Source organism: Limulus polyphemus, unplaced genomic scaffold, assembly GCF_000517525.1.
Source record: "Limulus polyphemus unplaced genomic scaffold, Limulus_polyphemus-2.1.2 Scaffold648, whole genome shotgun sequence".
Lineage (NCBI taxonomy): Eukaryota > Metazoa > Arthropoda > Merostomata > Xiphosura > Limulidae > Limulus > Limulus polyphemus.
The window spans coordinates 5,940-23,348 of NW_013666258.1; the positions used below are offsets into that span (position 1 = coordinate 5,940).

At 33.4% G+C, this 17,409-nt stretch overlaps 1 protein-coding gene across 4 annotated transcripts; it reads right to left on the bottom strand.

Annotated features, from left to right (window-relative positions):
- Positions 1-3,576: 3,576 nt before the first annotated feature.
- LOC106459692 (cationic trypsin-like) lies at positions 3,577-14,858 on the bottom strand. Of its 4 annotated transcripts, none has more exons than XM_013919336.2 (4): positions 14,407-14,858; positions 8,336-8,759; positions 7,662-7,789; positions 3,577-4,522 (listed from the first exon to the last, which is right to left on the bottom strand). In XM_013919336.2, the coding sequence occupies exons 1-4, from the start codon at positions 14,515-14,517 to the stop codon at positions 3,866-3,868; spliced, it is 1,320 nt and encodes a 439-aa protein (XP_013774790.1). In that variant the 5' UTR covers positions 14,518-14,858; the 3' UTR covers positions 3,577-3,865. The 4 variants fall into 4 exon arrangements, with proteins under 4 accessions (XP_013774790.1, XP_013774791.1, XP_022241929.1 ...); XM_013919337.2 differs by having other exon boundaries at positions 8,336-8,756; positions 14,407-14,839; XM_022386221.1 differs by lacking the exon at positions 14,407-14,858 and adding an exon at positions 12,577-12,704.
- Between the last annotated feature and the right edge of the window lie 2,551 nt (positions 14,859-17,409).

Genomic DNA, 17,409 nt, shown 5'->3' on the forward strand with positions numbered 1-17,409 from the left:
AAAAATAAGCAACACGATTCAATAATCTACATCGCCCACTTTGAGCCACACTTTTAGCACCGTTTTTGTTTTGAACACAACTGTAGACATACTTTTCTGTTTGCATCTGAGGTAAGTGGTTTTCGACCTGGTTGGTAGCTGACATATAACAGTTATTTATTTTTTTCTTTACATGGTACAATTGAAAACAGTCGCACTGACAACACTAAAAGAATCTATCAGTTGGGATGCAGTTTGAAACATGGTTTTTCCTTTAAATTTTGCCTATTCATTATTTTTGTCTTGCTAAGTTAACAGCGGTTGGCAGCCGTAATTTTCCTTAGTGACAAAAATATTCCTTTTAAACTTTCACCATTGTTAATAGAATCAAATAACAGGTGTATTTGAGCAACTGGTCAAAGAAAATATCTCTATAACATTTTCTTTGTTTGTAGTTAAGTACAAAGCTACACAATGGACTATCTGTTCTGTGTCAACCACGGGTATCGAAACCCGATTTTTTAGCGTTATACGTCATCAGACTTACCTCTGTGTCACAGGGGGGCTTTTTTATAATGAACTTACACAAGCAGAACACCTACAGTCATACTCTCTCATAAAGTTGTACAGATCCTTTCTTTTACTTATAGTCTTGCAGACTATGATTTGAATACACCTGTGTTTAAATTATCCCAAAATTAGTGACATTCGAATTAATAGTATTTCACGACTGTGTGTGGAGGATTCCATAAAGACATGAAAAGATGTAAGTAAACAGCTTACAAAACATCATTAGTTAATCATTTGATATCATTGCCTGGTTGAAATAAAATACAATTTGTAAGCAAAATTGAAGTAGTGTCCATTTTTCTCACCATTCTATACAAATATTTTTCACTTGGTAAATTATTCTATACTGTATGTGGGTTGATTAAATTATTAGTTCTTAGCGCTTCAAATATATAATATGCATAACAACACAAACACCAGTCTTTGTTAATCTTCATAAAACATTTGTATTTACGGTGGATGTAAAAGTCCCTCAGCATTTTTTATACCCGGATAATTGTAATATAGTCATCATAATATGTTGTATTTGTTTGTGCTTTTTTATAAGTCCTTTAAGAAATAACACATTTTTATTGCAGTACATGATGCACATTTAAAATTAATCTCTCTCTAGTGTAACCCTTTAGGGTATACAAAACAACATTCGGTTACAGAAAAAATTGAGAAAATATTGTGTATAATACGTTTCCATCTTAACTGATTTATACACTGCACGGTCTATCAAGTAAACAACTGAAAGCTTCTAAAGATGTTTATGTTATGGTAGTTAACAAGCATGCGCGATAAATTAATATTTTATTTATTAGTGTTGCTTCTAATGACATTCGTCCTTCGTATGTTTTAATCTAACGACGCATGTAGAAAAACACAACAAATGTTTGGTATCATAGCTGTGCTCAACTTTTACTACAAACTGAACCGTGTCTTTCAGGAAACAAAATTGATAGTTGACATATGGTTTCTATCTTTACAACAACTTTTTCTAATAACATAGAAGACATCTGGCACGCTGGGATGTTGCTTCGTAAAAACATAAATCAGGGGAAGTGTTCTAGAAAGCTGTGAATAGTTGAGTGATGTCAGGAATGTTGTTTACGGCTGCAGCTGCACATGAGAGAAAACGATTTTGCCCCCGTAGGTGAGGAAAACCTCAGTATGTCGAGTATTTACATAAAAAAAGATGCCATGAAAAAAAAAATATCGTCAATTCATTCATCGGGAAAATGTATAATTTGTATTTGATCTTGATTTTTGTGTTCCAGTGGGTTGAGTACGTTATATTAAAATGATTCTGAATATGCAAATCAACAAGTCAACGGAAGCAAATATAAAGCCGTGATAGAACAAGATTAATCAGAACCTTATTTTGACATTGTCTGGTGTATGTAAGTAATGTGATGCTACCGAAAATTTATTGATTTTGGGAAGAGTATATAACAGTCCTTTTCGACACAAATTATTCGCACACGTACTCTGTTCTCTGGAGCATTTGTTGAAATGAAAACCAACAAATTGTATCAAAGCTACTAAAAATGTTAGTATTGTACAACATTTATTTTTTCCAACTTATTGAAAAACAAAGCCAACACTATATGTTGAATTGTGTTTGTTAAAGTTTTAAATATTGTGTTTATGCAAAAAACAAAAATTTGAATTCATAAGCGTATGCAAATATCACGTTTGTTTTAATTTTTTTTCAATAATTAATATAATTACCGCGTTAGCAAATGCATAGATAAGCCCCAGCAGTTAATATTAACATGCGTTATTAAACTGTTCTATGACAAATTCCGAAACACAGTATTATTCCCAAAGGATTTGAATAACGTCGATCCCTCGCTTTACAGGTTTCTCAATGTTTGTTGCAATTTTAGTAATTGTGTAACTCCTTATCTTCTATGTTTGTGGAAATTTTCCTAAATCCCTTATCAGTAATTACCATTCTATGTTTGTTGTTGAGGTAATCCATGTACCATGTAGATTGTATTTCATACTTAGAAGCAAAGTAAATCATGTAGGTTGTGGTAATCAGTTCTAAGCATCATAAAATTTATCAGTTCTAACAAAGCATTATCAATTCTAAGCCTCATATAAGCAAAATACTTTAATTTTAAGGCTATTCAAAGCCTTAAGAATGTTAAGAAATAAAATGTCTTGTCATTTCAAAGGTCTGTAGAGTCTTGTTAGGTCTATGTTTTATAAAAAAACAAACAGACTCAAATTATTTGTTAAAGAAATACTAACATAGATGTCACAGGAAATTTCAAATCCATTTACAGACACTACCAATCAAACTTTTTTTCTTTTAGATGTAGCAGGAATTAATCAAAAAATTATATTTATATCCAAAAAAAAAAGGTTTGATGAACTTGAGTATGTTTGTACGTGGCCAGCTTTTTTTTAACGTTTCAAGAGGCTTCTGAGCCACCTGGTAGAATTAGTTTGTTCTTTATAAAAATATGCTTAAATTAGTTATTATTCAAAACAAAACTTTTAACAATTTTCAACCTGTCGGATGGAAAACTGAACTTAATTGTTTTTGTCTATCTAAATAGCTTTCTTTATGACATACATCCTTTTACGGCTAACTAACAAGAAAACACGCACTCCAAATGATATTCGAAATAACAGTTGTTCAGATTAACTGTTCTTGTGTTGCGTTTGCATTGATGTGTTTATTCGCCACATGTTTCGTTTTTAATAACCTTTGGTTGGCGTATTCTTATACTCAAACATTTTTTTTTAGTTAAAGAAAATAAAATATTAAGTTTCTCGTTTGCATTCTTCTTACATGTACTTTTCTAATCAATAAAAATCATATCATTTTTTCGTTACAGTCATAAATATTAAAAGTATATCACTATCGTTATAACAAACAAAACGTATTCAGCATTATGTTATTTATGTCCGTATAATTCAACCGACAATAATTATAAATACTGCTTTAAAATAATTCATGTAGCAGAATCGCTGATAAATTAATTGTAATGTAGTGAATTCATCTATTTAATGGATTTAAAATTTTTGTTCATAACATTTTTTTTATTTCATGTTTCAGATACTTCATTATTTCATTTGTAACAACTTTTGTAACATATAAACCTTTATACCTTTGCATCTGTTGATAAAATCCATTGCGGTATGAGAAATTACCTTCTGTTGTCATTACTTTAAAATCAGCTTTGTTTAAACTGATTTAAAATATTATCTAACTGGTCTCTTCAAAACTAGAACACGTATGTTAAAGCTAATATTTCCTAAAATTTACCGAAACGGTATCATTTATGCTAACATTGTAGATATCTCTTTTACAGTACTATGAATTAAGTTCTATTGTTTCCTTGATCCATTTCACAAATTTTGACACTTTGGCGTAAACACCGTACTTTCTTTTTTCACCACACCCTTGTCCAAAGCTAATGACACCGTGGACTTCCCATCTTCCATTGACTTGATACAACAAGGGACCGCCACTGTCACCATCGCACGAGTCCACGCGACCCCTCTTATAGCCTGCACAAATCATGTTGTCACTGATGTTGTGGTCATCATACACCTGTTGGCAGTCCTGTACATTAGCTATGGGTACCCGAGCTTCGTGTAACACATCCATGCCCAACATGTCCAACTTATATGACTTACCCCAGCCTAAAATCGTAACTAATGTCCGTACAGAAAGTTCAGCCTCTTGACTGGGCAGACAGACTGGCCAGACGTCGACATTCATTGACAAAGAGTGACGTAGCTTCAACAAAGCCACGTCACTGTCAACTGTTTCAGAGTCATAATTGGGATGTACAAACGAGTCGGCAACACGGACTTCTTGCTCTGACCCATCTTCATCCATGACATCGTGCTCTCCTGCTCGTATGTATAAACGTCTCCGAACACAGTGCGCTGCGGTTAGGATCCACTGTGAAGCCACTACCGTTCCCCCACAGAAAGGCTCATGGAAGCGGTTCATCACTACAACCTATTATACAATATAATCATATTAGTTAGCTGCAGTTGCAGTTGCACTGAACAAAAACAAATTCAAAAATCAATAATAAAAGTTAAACAGCGCAGAATATCAAGATGTATAATTCTACGTCAAAGTTACTTAATAGGATACAAGTTACATTTATAATACAATTTATTACGTTAACCACCAGACTCAAATAAAATTTTCTTTTTCAACGGAAGATATGAAATTATAAGATATGAAATCGTTTTGTTTTCTTGTTCATATCTTTGAATTACAATGGTTGATTTAAAAAACAATTTGTTGAATCATAAACTTGTCTATCATCACGTGTATATAAATATAGTACAAATCAGTTCTCTCGTCATTATCGGTGTATCCTGCCAGCAATATGACTACTTAATTTCTATATTGATACAGTTACTGCCTACATATATTCATAGAACCTGAAGCACTTGATATTTGCTAAAATATTTTGCAATAATAGCAATACAGTTCATCATACTTGTATACAAAAATTCCAGAAGAAAAAGTATGGATTATCTTCATTCTATTTTTGTTCTACAATTTATTTAGTTATACATAAGAAATATGGAGGTCAGCTGCTGCCATCTATACAGAAATGTCTGAAGCTTACACATATTTTAATTGTTCGTTTTCTGATAGTCGTTAAGGGTCTTGGACAAACTACTGAGATGAATACTATTCGAAATATTTTAGTATATGTTTTATCAATAATCGTAGCCTATTAGTATTTATGTTTATAAAAAAATACAGCATCTGCACTTGCTTTCAATCTTAGGAATAGAAAAAGCATCAACATTATGAAAAATATTAAACAATATGTTATTTAATTGTATTGAATTGTGAACTACGATTATGTTTGGTGTTCCGCAACAACTTGAAGCACTTCAATTTCAATTTGAGGATCTCTAGTTCGAAGAATTTTCCAATTTTCTGCTTTTCAACAGAGTGAGTTTCAGTCAAAAATGTATGTGGAGTAATCGGAGAACCTTGAAGTAATGTTTTACTTTTAAACTATACCATACGCCATTTTATGCTCATTTAACTTTACACACATAACTGGTTTTGTTTTTAGAACCATTCTTCTGGTACCAAAGAATGTTATAATTTTTGAACAGTATTCATTCAATTTTTTAAATTTACTCATAAACCTGATAAAAATGATTTATGTATATGTTGCACTTTTGATTAAAATGAAGAATTGGAAATTGGTGTGTTTTATAAACCCGCCAATTCACACCCATTTAATTTTTAGCAATCATTTTTATAATATGTTAATTAAACATTCCAATCACATTAAGTCAAACATTGAACTCCCTTGTCTCGTATATTAAATGGAGACATTAAAGTTCGTTAGAACATAAAGAATTTTTACTACATTTCTATTATTCTATTAGGGTTACAGAAAAAGTTTTTAAGAACCCTATTTTAGAGCTGCTCATTTTTGTCCTTGTAGAAACAAAAGTAGTAAATTATTTATAAAAGATTTTACATAGAAAATTTTAAAACTTCCCTTAACGCTCTTTGAGAAATAGAGACCTATGAATACTTGCTCATTGTTTTCTTGTTAACCACATAGCTACACAATGGGCTGTGTTATACTTTGCATGGGTAATGAAGCCAGGATTTTAGCGTTTAAAAGACAGAGCTATGAGCTAAACGTTTGTACTTGAAAAAAACCAAAAACTCAGAGCCATTCTATGGGCCGCTATGTCGCGGCTAAAAATCAAAATGCTGAAAAATGACATGTAAACTGGTCCGATTTAATCAGATTAAAATTTACCAAATAGTCTAAGGATGTTTTGTTATCCATGTGAAGTATTCTTTATATATTCAGTATTTTATTTTACAACCTAATGAAGGACTTGGAGTGACAAATTCCACAAGGTGTCTTGTTTAAAACCTATTTAACGAGTAGTATGTTATGCAGCTGATTCAAATATTGTGGCAGAATATGTCCAATTCGATTTTAAATCTGTGTTTCTGCTGTCTAATTTCATTCATTACAAGCTCATAAGATTGTCGTCTTATTGACTTGGAAGCTCATTCTCTTTTTGTTTATCAGAGTGGTTACGATCAGCAAATATGCTTAGGTATACTAATGATGTTATTCATACTTTTAAAGGAATCAAAAGACCCAACACCTAACTCAAATAAAAAGAACATAACATCCATTAATATACTACTTCAATTAGGTTGCACCATCACTGTCATTTGTGACAACACCAACAGGGTCAAATGCTCTGTGTGTGTGTTTTTTTCATACTTTTATCTCTACCGACAGCAAAAATAAGGGGACAAAAACGCCACTTGTGTAACCTAGTCCGACATTTTCGGTCATTCATTGTCTAACATTTGTGTTTTAAATCCACCATGTACAAATTAATCTGGTTTCACAATGGTTATTGGTCATCATATAATAGTTGATTGTAATATTCAATGCGTGGTACAAATGGGAATAGCCAGGTGCTGAACACTGTTGAAAAATCTATGAAGTGGGATATAATTTAACTTATTTCACGTTACATGACTGTTCAATCATTTTTCCTGTCGTCATTTGTCATCAGTTGACAGACACAGTTCTTTTTTCTTTCTTATGACATGCAAATTTCCACTGAATTATCATTGTTGATGACAGATGTTTTGAACAACCAGTCAAAAAGAAATGTTATCTGATAACGACGTTCCTGCTTTTCAAACACTAACATTCTAATCTGAAAGTAAAACCTATTTGTACATCTACATATGGTATGGCTACATTTCTTCACTTATAGAGTTTTTGTATGTTTGTTTGTCATAAAATCACAAATTTGCACAATGGGCTATCTGTGCATTGCATACTGCAGGTATCAAAACCCAATTTTAGCGATTTAAGCTATAAGGCTTACCACCAAACCACTATGGTGCTATAGAACTTTAGACAATTACTTTGTTTATCACATGATTGGCCATTTTGTATATGTAAATATATGAAGTGTTCTACGAATAAACTGGCCTTTTAGCGTATATCAAAATTCCTTGAATCTTTAATATGTTTAACCTTTCTGAAAGTAATTATACATTTTTACCATAACATTGCAATACAAATTAAAATATCAAACATGTTTCTACAAAAGTGACTAACCTGCCAAGGCCAACGACCTTTCTGAGCCTCATGACCACCGATAATGCGCAAATCAGGAAATTTTTTAGCTGAAACTCCACATTTCCGGTTATTCATTGTGTATGTTGTTTCTTTTCCTTTTCGAATCTCTATAATAAATCCATAAGTCGAAAAGAAAAACAAAAAATTTTATTCTCAAAGTAATTGTATTAGCCGTCAGTTATGTTAGACTTCATTACATTATAAGGTTTGAATTAATCTATTTATTTTAGTAGAATTTCGGTCAATTCACAAACTGACTCTACTCATCATGGTCATTCCAGTAAGAGTTGACTGAATAAGAACTGACATAAACAGACGTCAGAACTAAAGCGACTGGAAGTTATTTGTCAGACTAGAATGTATGTTCTTGAATATCTGGATTCCCAAGAACCACATTCATGCACAAAATACCATTTTATAGAGTGGAGGTGGAGTGTGTGCGTGTGGAGGGGAACTTTAGATCGACTAATCCAAAGCTTAAGCCTAAAGATTTTTAAACAACATTTAACAGATCCCGATATAAATACATGAAAAATACGTATAATTAAGAGTAAACTGAATACAATTGGATAATGTTTGTTACACTCGTACCGATTTATGCACTTTATTCACTTTGTTATATTTTATTAGACCCAGAATGAAATGGAACTGACCCTTCTTGTTCTTTTTAGATTTTCGTTTTCTACCATTTTTTCTCGTTTCCTGATACAGTTTCTCACAGGCAGAGCCTTTTACAGAGCACAACTTTTCCTCCTTCTCCACACTACTTTTGCACATATAGCAGGTACGATATCGACGAGTTTTGCAGGAACGGGTACAAGGTGACCATTCTGACCATTGAGAATATAAAGCTTCTCTGCTTTGGGATTCTTTATTCACAAGTGTATTATCTTTACAGAGATGCCCTCCACAAGGTTTTACGTCTTTTAAAACTCGATCTTCACATTCTAATGGAAAGAGACATATGCGCTTGCGCACCTTCTTACATTTTCGGGAGCACCGTGACCATTTGGACCAATGGCTGAATATCTCTTTGTCTGATATTGTTACCTTTATTTGTTCTCTTCTCCCTCGCTGCTATGAATATTAAAAAACAACAATTAATTCAGATTAACACATCTAATATTCAATATAAAAATTGAAAACAAGTCACTCCACGTAATTTGGATCATGGGATTTTAGTCCAACATTTTGCCTTTATGATAGAAATATTGTTCTTATAATATTATAACGTTTATATTAAAATAAAGATTATTACTAAAACAAGGCTAAAACCATTGCATGAAAATTCAAGTCATGTAGACTTACCCTTGAAATATCCTTTACTTGTTGAGTTGCTCTCATGTTGTCAACAATCATATGATTCAAAGCTCTAAATGTCCTTGATGCAGATCGTGTGCCAAATTAATCAGAATTCTCCCACCTCCCAAGTGACTTACTGCGCATGCACAAAGATAACTTCCATAAGTTCTGCTTTCCCACCATTATTAAAATTTTTTGTTAACAATCGTACTCTTAAGTCCTTTAACAAATTTGGGTGCCTTACTCACGCAGTCTGCCTCTTGGTCGTATTGTTAGTTCTTAATGATCCACATATTTAAGCCATATTGTCTACTGAAATTTATGGCGGAGTTCACATTCATGGGATACTCCACGGAAGATCACCTGCCCTTTTCTTAATATGAAAAGAAATGTTTATTAGGCTTATGTTCTACTTTACCCCTTTAACTGTTTCCTGTTATGCCTGAGGATTTTAATGTCAAGTTGTATATATAGTTATTGAATCTTTATATTTTTAACTTTCTTTTCGTTTTGGGCCTTTTCTGATGTTTTTTTAGAAATTAGCTAAATGTTCATGATCTTTTAAAAGGGTCATATAATTCTACTCTGCTTAACTTTAAGGTCTTGATTCTCAGATCGTTTTTGAGGGGGTCTTTCACGTACTCGTATACTTGACCCATTGCCAGTTTTCTGCCCTGCAGACTACGAATTGTCTCATTTAAGACTTTTTTTCTTCAAAGTATTTATCAACTACTCTTGCTATCCTAATTATTTTAGTCAGGGCCAAAATTTTTCTTGCGATCTTCCTTCACTGTCAGTCTCACGATTTTGTATTACCTGGCAGATTTTATGTTTCTCTTTTACTTTAGCCCACTGTACTTTGTTACAGGTACTAATCTCCTCCATCACATCCCAAATTTTAGCTGAACTTAAATCAATATATTCCCCTACATTGTTTTTCCTTTCTGGATTCAGGAGAAGTATGTCAGCAGGAGATGATTAGTTTTAGCATTTTTGTTTGGCTTCTGGTAGTCATTCCTTGAAAAATGACCAGCAAAGTAACGTTCATCCTCCTGTATTGCTTCCCTTGTCTAGTTCTCATTCCATGTTAGTACCTCTAAATATTCATTTCAAAGTTACAGAGTAAAGACAAGTAGAAGTAAACAAGGTAGATCTTCTCTACCCACCCAATGACTATTCTGTGCAGACAAATCTTCTATCTGGACTGTTGGTGGTGGTGGTATAATCTTGGATAATTGGTTTACCTACGGGATCCGTACGTTTTAAACAGATAATTCAATCTGGTTTTAGTTTTTCCTCTTCTTTCTAGTCCAATGTTTACAAGTTGTGAATCAGGAAGTTTCAAATCTCATTGGGAAAGAAATTAAAATTGTTTAAAAAGGTTCCATCTCTTTGTGGTTATGAAGATATCAAGAGATTGTTCACCAGCCACATACTCGTGTCAACTCGTCTTATTCTGATGACACCTAATTTTTAAAATGGAAATCACGCGGTTGTTTGAAAATTTTCTTCATCACGACCACTGCATGATATTGATGAATATACAAGACGCTTATCTTTATATCCCTATTCATCTGTCATCCAGTTATTTCCTCGTTTTACCATTGGGAGTAGTTTAATTAGTTCACCGCTTTTCCTCTTGGCTCCACAAATTTTCTGTTGACATCAATTTTTACTTTTACATAGACAGTTGGCTTATTATGACCTTTATGACCATTCAGGCTCTTATTTATTGCAAGTTGAACAACTTAGCGGGCTACATTTCTTGGATAAATTTCTTGGCTTTATATCAGTGGTTCTCAAAGTGCTAGTTTGGGGTCCACTGATTGTCCGCAAGCTGCTCCAAAAGTGACGCGCAACGCCACGGCCGAGGTCATACGAGATTTTTTGTCGTGGACGAAAATGTTTGAGAAACACTGCCTTATGCCAATTTCCATTTACTAACAAAAATGTATTTGGTATATCTGTGACTTTGGACCAACACAGTTCAAGGTACATTTTGTTGTTTCGCATGGCAACGTCTTGTACATCTACTATCAAACACATTATTTCTGCTTTGAAGACCATGCATTTCTCAAATACGTCGTTGCTTCACACTGACATCGTTCTTTAGACTCATTACTTTAGAAAATTTCTCTTTTTTTCCACTACTATTGATTACCTTCAAATTTAGCGCAATCAAGAGATTAGTAGGAGCAGGCTCCTCTTTTCTTCTACTTCATAGAGCTGTATACCTCTTCACAGATACTTTTCTCAAAGGAACACCATCTCTCAGTTTCATGGTTTTCTCTAGTATAAGAATGTCACCAATCTTTTATAAACTTTGACAGTTAAATGTTCTTGCTAAAAGCTTCCATCTTTGCTACATCACCACCGTTGTGTTTTTGTTCACACCGACAATTCTTCAATGTTGACATATATATCAAATTCATGAAGAAATTTAATCTCGCAGTCTTTATTTTACCAAATTCTTCCCTCATCTTTGGCTCTATTCACATCATATCTATCTCCGAGTCTGCTCATATGCCACGTGTTATTTCTGAACAGTGGTCAGCTTAACTGTGGTTTACCCTGTTGTATTGTCTATCTCAATATGTTGTCAATCTTATATGCTAAGTACTCGAATGTCAATCTTCCACACCAATGCTTATTGTCTAAGCTTTACAGTCTGCTATTATGCATGAATTTATTAGATAAGCCAAATTATCTTCTCGAGTAGTACGATTGTTAGCGCATTATTACAGCTCTTCATCTTTAGCCATCGACCAGTTACGTTAGACTACCTTCAGGTTAGTGCCTTTAGAGTTATTTTTCTTGTATTTCTCAAACTCATCAAGAGATTGCCTTATTCGTCATGTTCTAATTTATCGACTGTGGCTTACTTGCTTCTTTTATTGCTAGTTACAACTTCTTTAGATGCCACAGAAGCTATTTCCCTCTCTTATCCCCATTCTTTTCTTATCTTCTTCAAGCTTTTTGCTTACTTCGTACCTGGACAATGTTTTCAGGACTTTGTTCTTATCTTAGAATGCTTCACTTCTCCCTCTTTTTAACCTTTAGTGATGTGCTTACTATACCATCTTTAATTAAAGACAGATCTTTTTTCTGTTGCTTAATTCAGGTAGGAGAAGATCCGACGTTTATCTCAATGTATCTTATACTCCTTTTTCTTATATCCTGATAGGGCATTTCTATCAAAGACTTAGGTGCAAGATAATATAACTACTGTTTTTCACTAATTGTTTTACCTTCCCTGACTGATCCAGATTTTTATTCTGGAGAATGCTTTCTACGTCGAGTAAGGGCTTTTTTGTTGTTATATTAAATGAATGGAGTTCTCCTGAGGGGCTTAAAAATTGTTTATGCCTTATGGCAAATATTGTTTAATGGATCTTGCTTCACCCTCACTATTGAACTAGCTTATGTAGCTGATCTATCTTACCTATTGTGATGTATAAACTCTTTACAAGTAAATTTTGGGTTAACCATCTATGTGGAAATTGCTTGGACTTATGGGTTTCGGTACACATTAGATGAAATTTTACAGGTCGGCATGTGGATAAATCCAAATACATTCTAAAATTTGACTTACATCACACTGCCGTCTCTTCAGCTTTGAGATTATGTTGGTCATCTGTAGCTATTGTCCAAGCCAGATTCATTCCTGATCAGGTAATTGTTTTAGCTTTTGCTTCTTTACCAGTTAGATCCACAAAATATTGATATACTGCTCAACACCTATGTTAATAATTACATGGGTGTCAAAGATTGAGAAGTTATTCGATTGAACAACAATAATAAAAAACTGGACTTTCATATCTTAGAATATTTTACGTTTACTCAGTTTATTACAGCTGGAAAATTTGAAAGCTTTGTACTTACCCCCTGAATTTGTCTTTGTCACATATGTATAATTAATAGACTTTCCTTATTTAGGAGATTTTACATTTATATGGGTTTGTCCAGTCAGGACTTTTGCACATTATATACACCTCTATGTTCGTCCTAGTCACAATTCCACCCTCTGTGCTGATGCTTCATTAGAGGGTGATGTCTCTGGAATTAGACAGAAGATACCTCGGTAAGTACCTTTTCCATTTTTATGTGCACATTATTGCATAGCATTAGAGATATTTAGGAGTGACACTTTTTCTTCAAGCAGGATGGGGAACATCTACATGTTATTTTTTGTTTTTTATGTTCGTTGGAGTTACTACTTTACTGTCCTTGAGCTGTTGAGCCCCATCCTCAGAACACTTTACATCATTTTTTCGGTTCTGCCTGAGCACCCACTGACCTTGTTAATTTTATGAGTTATTGTCCTTTTCAGATATATCTACACATACAATATTTGACTGTCCTGCATCTACAAGAACCTTTCACTACCTTTACAGGTCATGATGTCCATTCTTTCCCGCTCATTACCTGTTCCCCTATAGTTTGGCTTCACAGATCTAATTAAGTTGGTTTGTGTTTTACAATGTGTCAAAGATACTTAGATCTTTGAGTCACATGGTTGATGACAGTATGAGAACAACTCGATAAAGAAAGGTTATCAGTGTATCACAGGAAAGTACGTAATTCATATTAATCCTGAAAATGTGAAATATAATATAACGAAAACCTATGTTAACTTTTTGTCTTCAATATACTAAAAGCCATTTAAGGGAACAAGCTACATGGGCAATACCATGTGGATTTAGAAAGAATGGTGACATAACAATATATTTTCGATATCAACAACCATTATTCATTTTAAGATCAGTTTGTTTGATTTGTTTTGAATTTCGCGCAAAGCTACATGAGGGCTATCTGCGCTAACCTTATTTACCTTTATTTATTATTTACCTTTTTGTGAATTTAAGTGACTTTCTTAACAGTTTGTTAATACCTGTGCAAATTTAAACTTAAAATCTGGTGTTAAGAGTACCATCTACATTAAGTGGGTTACGACAGACAAGGCCGGCATGGCCAGGTGGTTACGGCGCTCGACTCGCAATCTGCGGGTCGCGGGTTCGAATACCCATGTCACACCAAACATGCTCGCCCTTTTATCCGTGGGGGCGTTATAATGTGACGTTTAATCCCACTATTCGTTGGTAAAAGAGTAGCCCAAGAGTTGGCGGTGGGTGGTGATGACTAACTGCCTTCCCTCTAGTCCTGCTAAATTAGGGACGGCTAGCGCAGATAGCCCTCGTGTAGCTTTGCGCGAAATTCAAAAACTAACAAACGACAGACAGAAAAAGAAATGTATCCTAATATTTTAGTTTCTTCTCTCTTTTCAAAAATGTTGTTCTTTTTAACTGCAATAATTTTAATAGTAATAATATGTCTTGAAAAATGATTTTAAATTAACATAAGAGAAAAAAATATACTGATTTCAACTACTATTAGATGTAACATAAGAACTAACAGTATTTACCTCCAGTTGTTTCAGATGGTCAGAGTTGGTACGATCAGGTCGCTTTCCATCAGTCATTAATGGTACTAGTAGAAGAAAGAAAAGAGTTGTAATAATTTTTGTTGACAGCATGTTTGGAAGCCTTAGTTGTATTAAGTTTTTCTTTGTGAGAATAAAACATTCAGGTGTTTTTCTTCCTACAAACTAGTACAACACGTACGTTCCCAACCAGATACTAATAATTTCTGAACAGTCGTTAAACCCGAGTCAGATCGGGGGTCTTATTCGGAAATGCAACCACGTCTTATGGTAGTGAATAACCACTGTTAAAGTAAGCTCCTGTATTGTCAAAACATAAGTTTTAATGTAATTCGTCCCTGGATTTCTCTAGAAGTGCTTGAACATAGCTGTATATATGTTTCCGGAAAGAACTACATTCCTAACAAGCTCTATGTGGAAATGAGACCTAATTAAGAGCATGAAAGCACGTGATTAAAAGGAAATTGCGCAATTCTTTTCCCTATCCCCAGTGACGTATAATGACAATGTTACTGAACCGACGTCTTGTGAAATATATGATTGAGTATAAACAGATGTGCTTCAAATCTGACGAACTTTATATATCAAATGCTAATTAATTTTGTTTTTGACCACGCTTTCAAAGTCGTGTAAATGAAAACTGTGACTGTCGGCATTTATTTTATACATACAATGTTTTTTTTTTTTAGGGTATCGGGTAATTCCCATTTATTCTCATTAAGAGCGTGTTGTAACGAGACTGGTCGAACGACGGTAGTACTTCTTCCGGTGATTGAACTAAAATAAACATTTGGTGACATTAATATGTCGACTGTAAAAAAAAAAAAAAAACGTTTTGCGTTGTGGCAGCATGTAACGATGTAACAGAATTGCCTTGTTTATTTATTTTAGAGTAAAGCCTCATTGACTATCTGCAGTGTCCACAGTGGAGACTCGAACCTAGGATTTTAGGTCTATAAGCCCATAAACTTACCACTGACCCACCGACGGACGACAGAATTGCTTATGTTAGAAAGAACGATGCTAGATTCAGATTTCCATATTTATTACACAAAAATAAAATAAATCTAACCAGTGCGATTCAGTAGGATTTACATTGATTATCATTTGCCAAACAATTTGCCGTCTCCGAGTCCCCTCAAAACTAATACTATCTATCCCGACAACACACATTGACATTTTCAATACTGTTTTCCGTGAATCTCTCCCCTACTCAGTCTGGTGGTTCATCGACAACAGTTCTTTGAACGCCACCTGTTGACTTTAACAACAGTTCGTTGAGTGCCACATGTTGACTTCAACAACAGTTCGTTGAGTGGCACCTGTTGACAGATTAATGTAATGATTACAGAGTATTATTGAGTGAGCAAACGGTGAATAAAACAACAAGCCTTAAGCGTCAAATATTCTAGCTCGATAAATTATAGATTGTAAGTTGAAATTCAAAAAAAAACTTTACAAGCAAGATCACATTTATCTGATGTATAATTATGTAAATTTCAAGGTTTATTCACTCCAATAGCGTGATTACTTTTGCCTCACCCTCTACTACTTCCTATTAATATTTTAGTATTAGTCTTTCGTATAGATTTATGAAGCAAAAATATATTTGTGTTATTTTCTATTAAAATCAGCTTATTTCTACTAATAGAATAATATCAACAACGCATATTTCTTTAAAATAAAAGATATTAACACGTACATAACAGTGTAGATAATTTTTCAACTAATTTATATCTTCTTTTTCATGAAAAAACACACATACCTAGATTTGGTGACATAAACTAAACTTTTCAAGTAAATTACTGTTGTTTCTTTCTGAGAACATTAATTTAGTAAGTTCAGTTTTTGAAAGGGTGTCCCAGTAGAAAATCTGACAACAAGGTATTAATTACTTTAAAAGCTTTTAGGATTTGCAGAACTAATAAAAAAAAAGTTTAACGCTCGATTGAACCAGATTACTTTTTTAGTGCATAATTAATGTAACCTTTATGCTTACACTAAACTCTGAACTATTCTAAAAGGTTTGAATTTAGCTGTTCAAGTCTCCAATTAGAGATGTCCTCCGGTGGCTCAGTGGTAAGTTTACGGACAGACGATACTGAAATACGGGCTTGATTCCCTGTACTAGACAGAGCGCAGATCATCCACTGTGTGACTTTGGGCTGAAACAAGCAAACAAACACCATTAAAAAAAAAGAACTAGAGATAAAAAACATTTCAATAATATGATTTGAAGAATGAAAACTTATTTTTCCGGATAATAGTAAATGTTGTTTAGTTATTAATTGTGTTCGATACTTCGTGGTTTCGTTCTATAAAACTTTTTTTTTTTACAATCGTTTGTTCTTTATTGCAATCATATATAATTTAACCCTATAATTTATCTAAGCGGTAAGTCTAAAGACTTATAACGCTAAACACTGGGTTTCGATGCCAGTGGTGGCCTGCGAATTTAAACTTCATAAAAGTTGTTTTGGTTTTAATAAAGGATTTTCCATAATTCAGCTATGCAGATTTCGAAAATAATATTCATTTTTTTCTATTACGTAGGGATTTTTTTACAAATCGGAAAGGAAAAAACTCTTATATCAAATTATTATTTCATTTACCACAATAAACATTTTTTATTATTATGTTTATTAACAAAAATACAAAGAAACTGAAGAAAAGGGAAAAACATTGTTGTGAAACAAATATGCATCTTAATTCATTCTGATTTGTTTGTGAAATCTACGTCTTTTAGTCTCAAAACTACGTGTTGTGATCTTTCTTTTATGTATTGCGTTATGACGTTTTGTGAAATATCTGTACGTGATGGAAAAAAATTTACATCATTTTAGGATTCAGCGTACAGGAATTACTGTATAACATGTAATAATTTCAAGACGATAAAACCATCGCAGGCCTGTGTACTTATTAGCTCATTACTAGTTCACTGTCAATAATATATGTGAACTAATGGATTTTAATACATTTTATTTA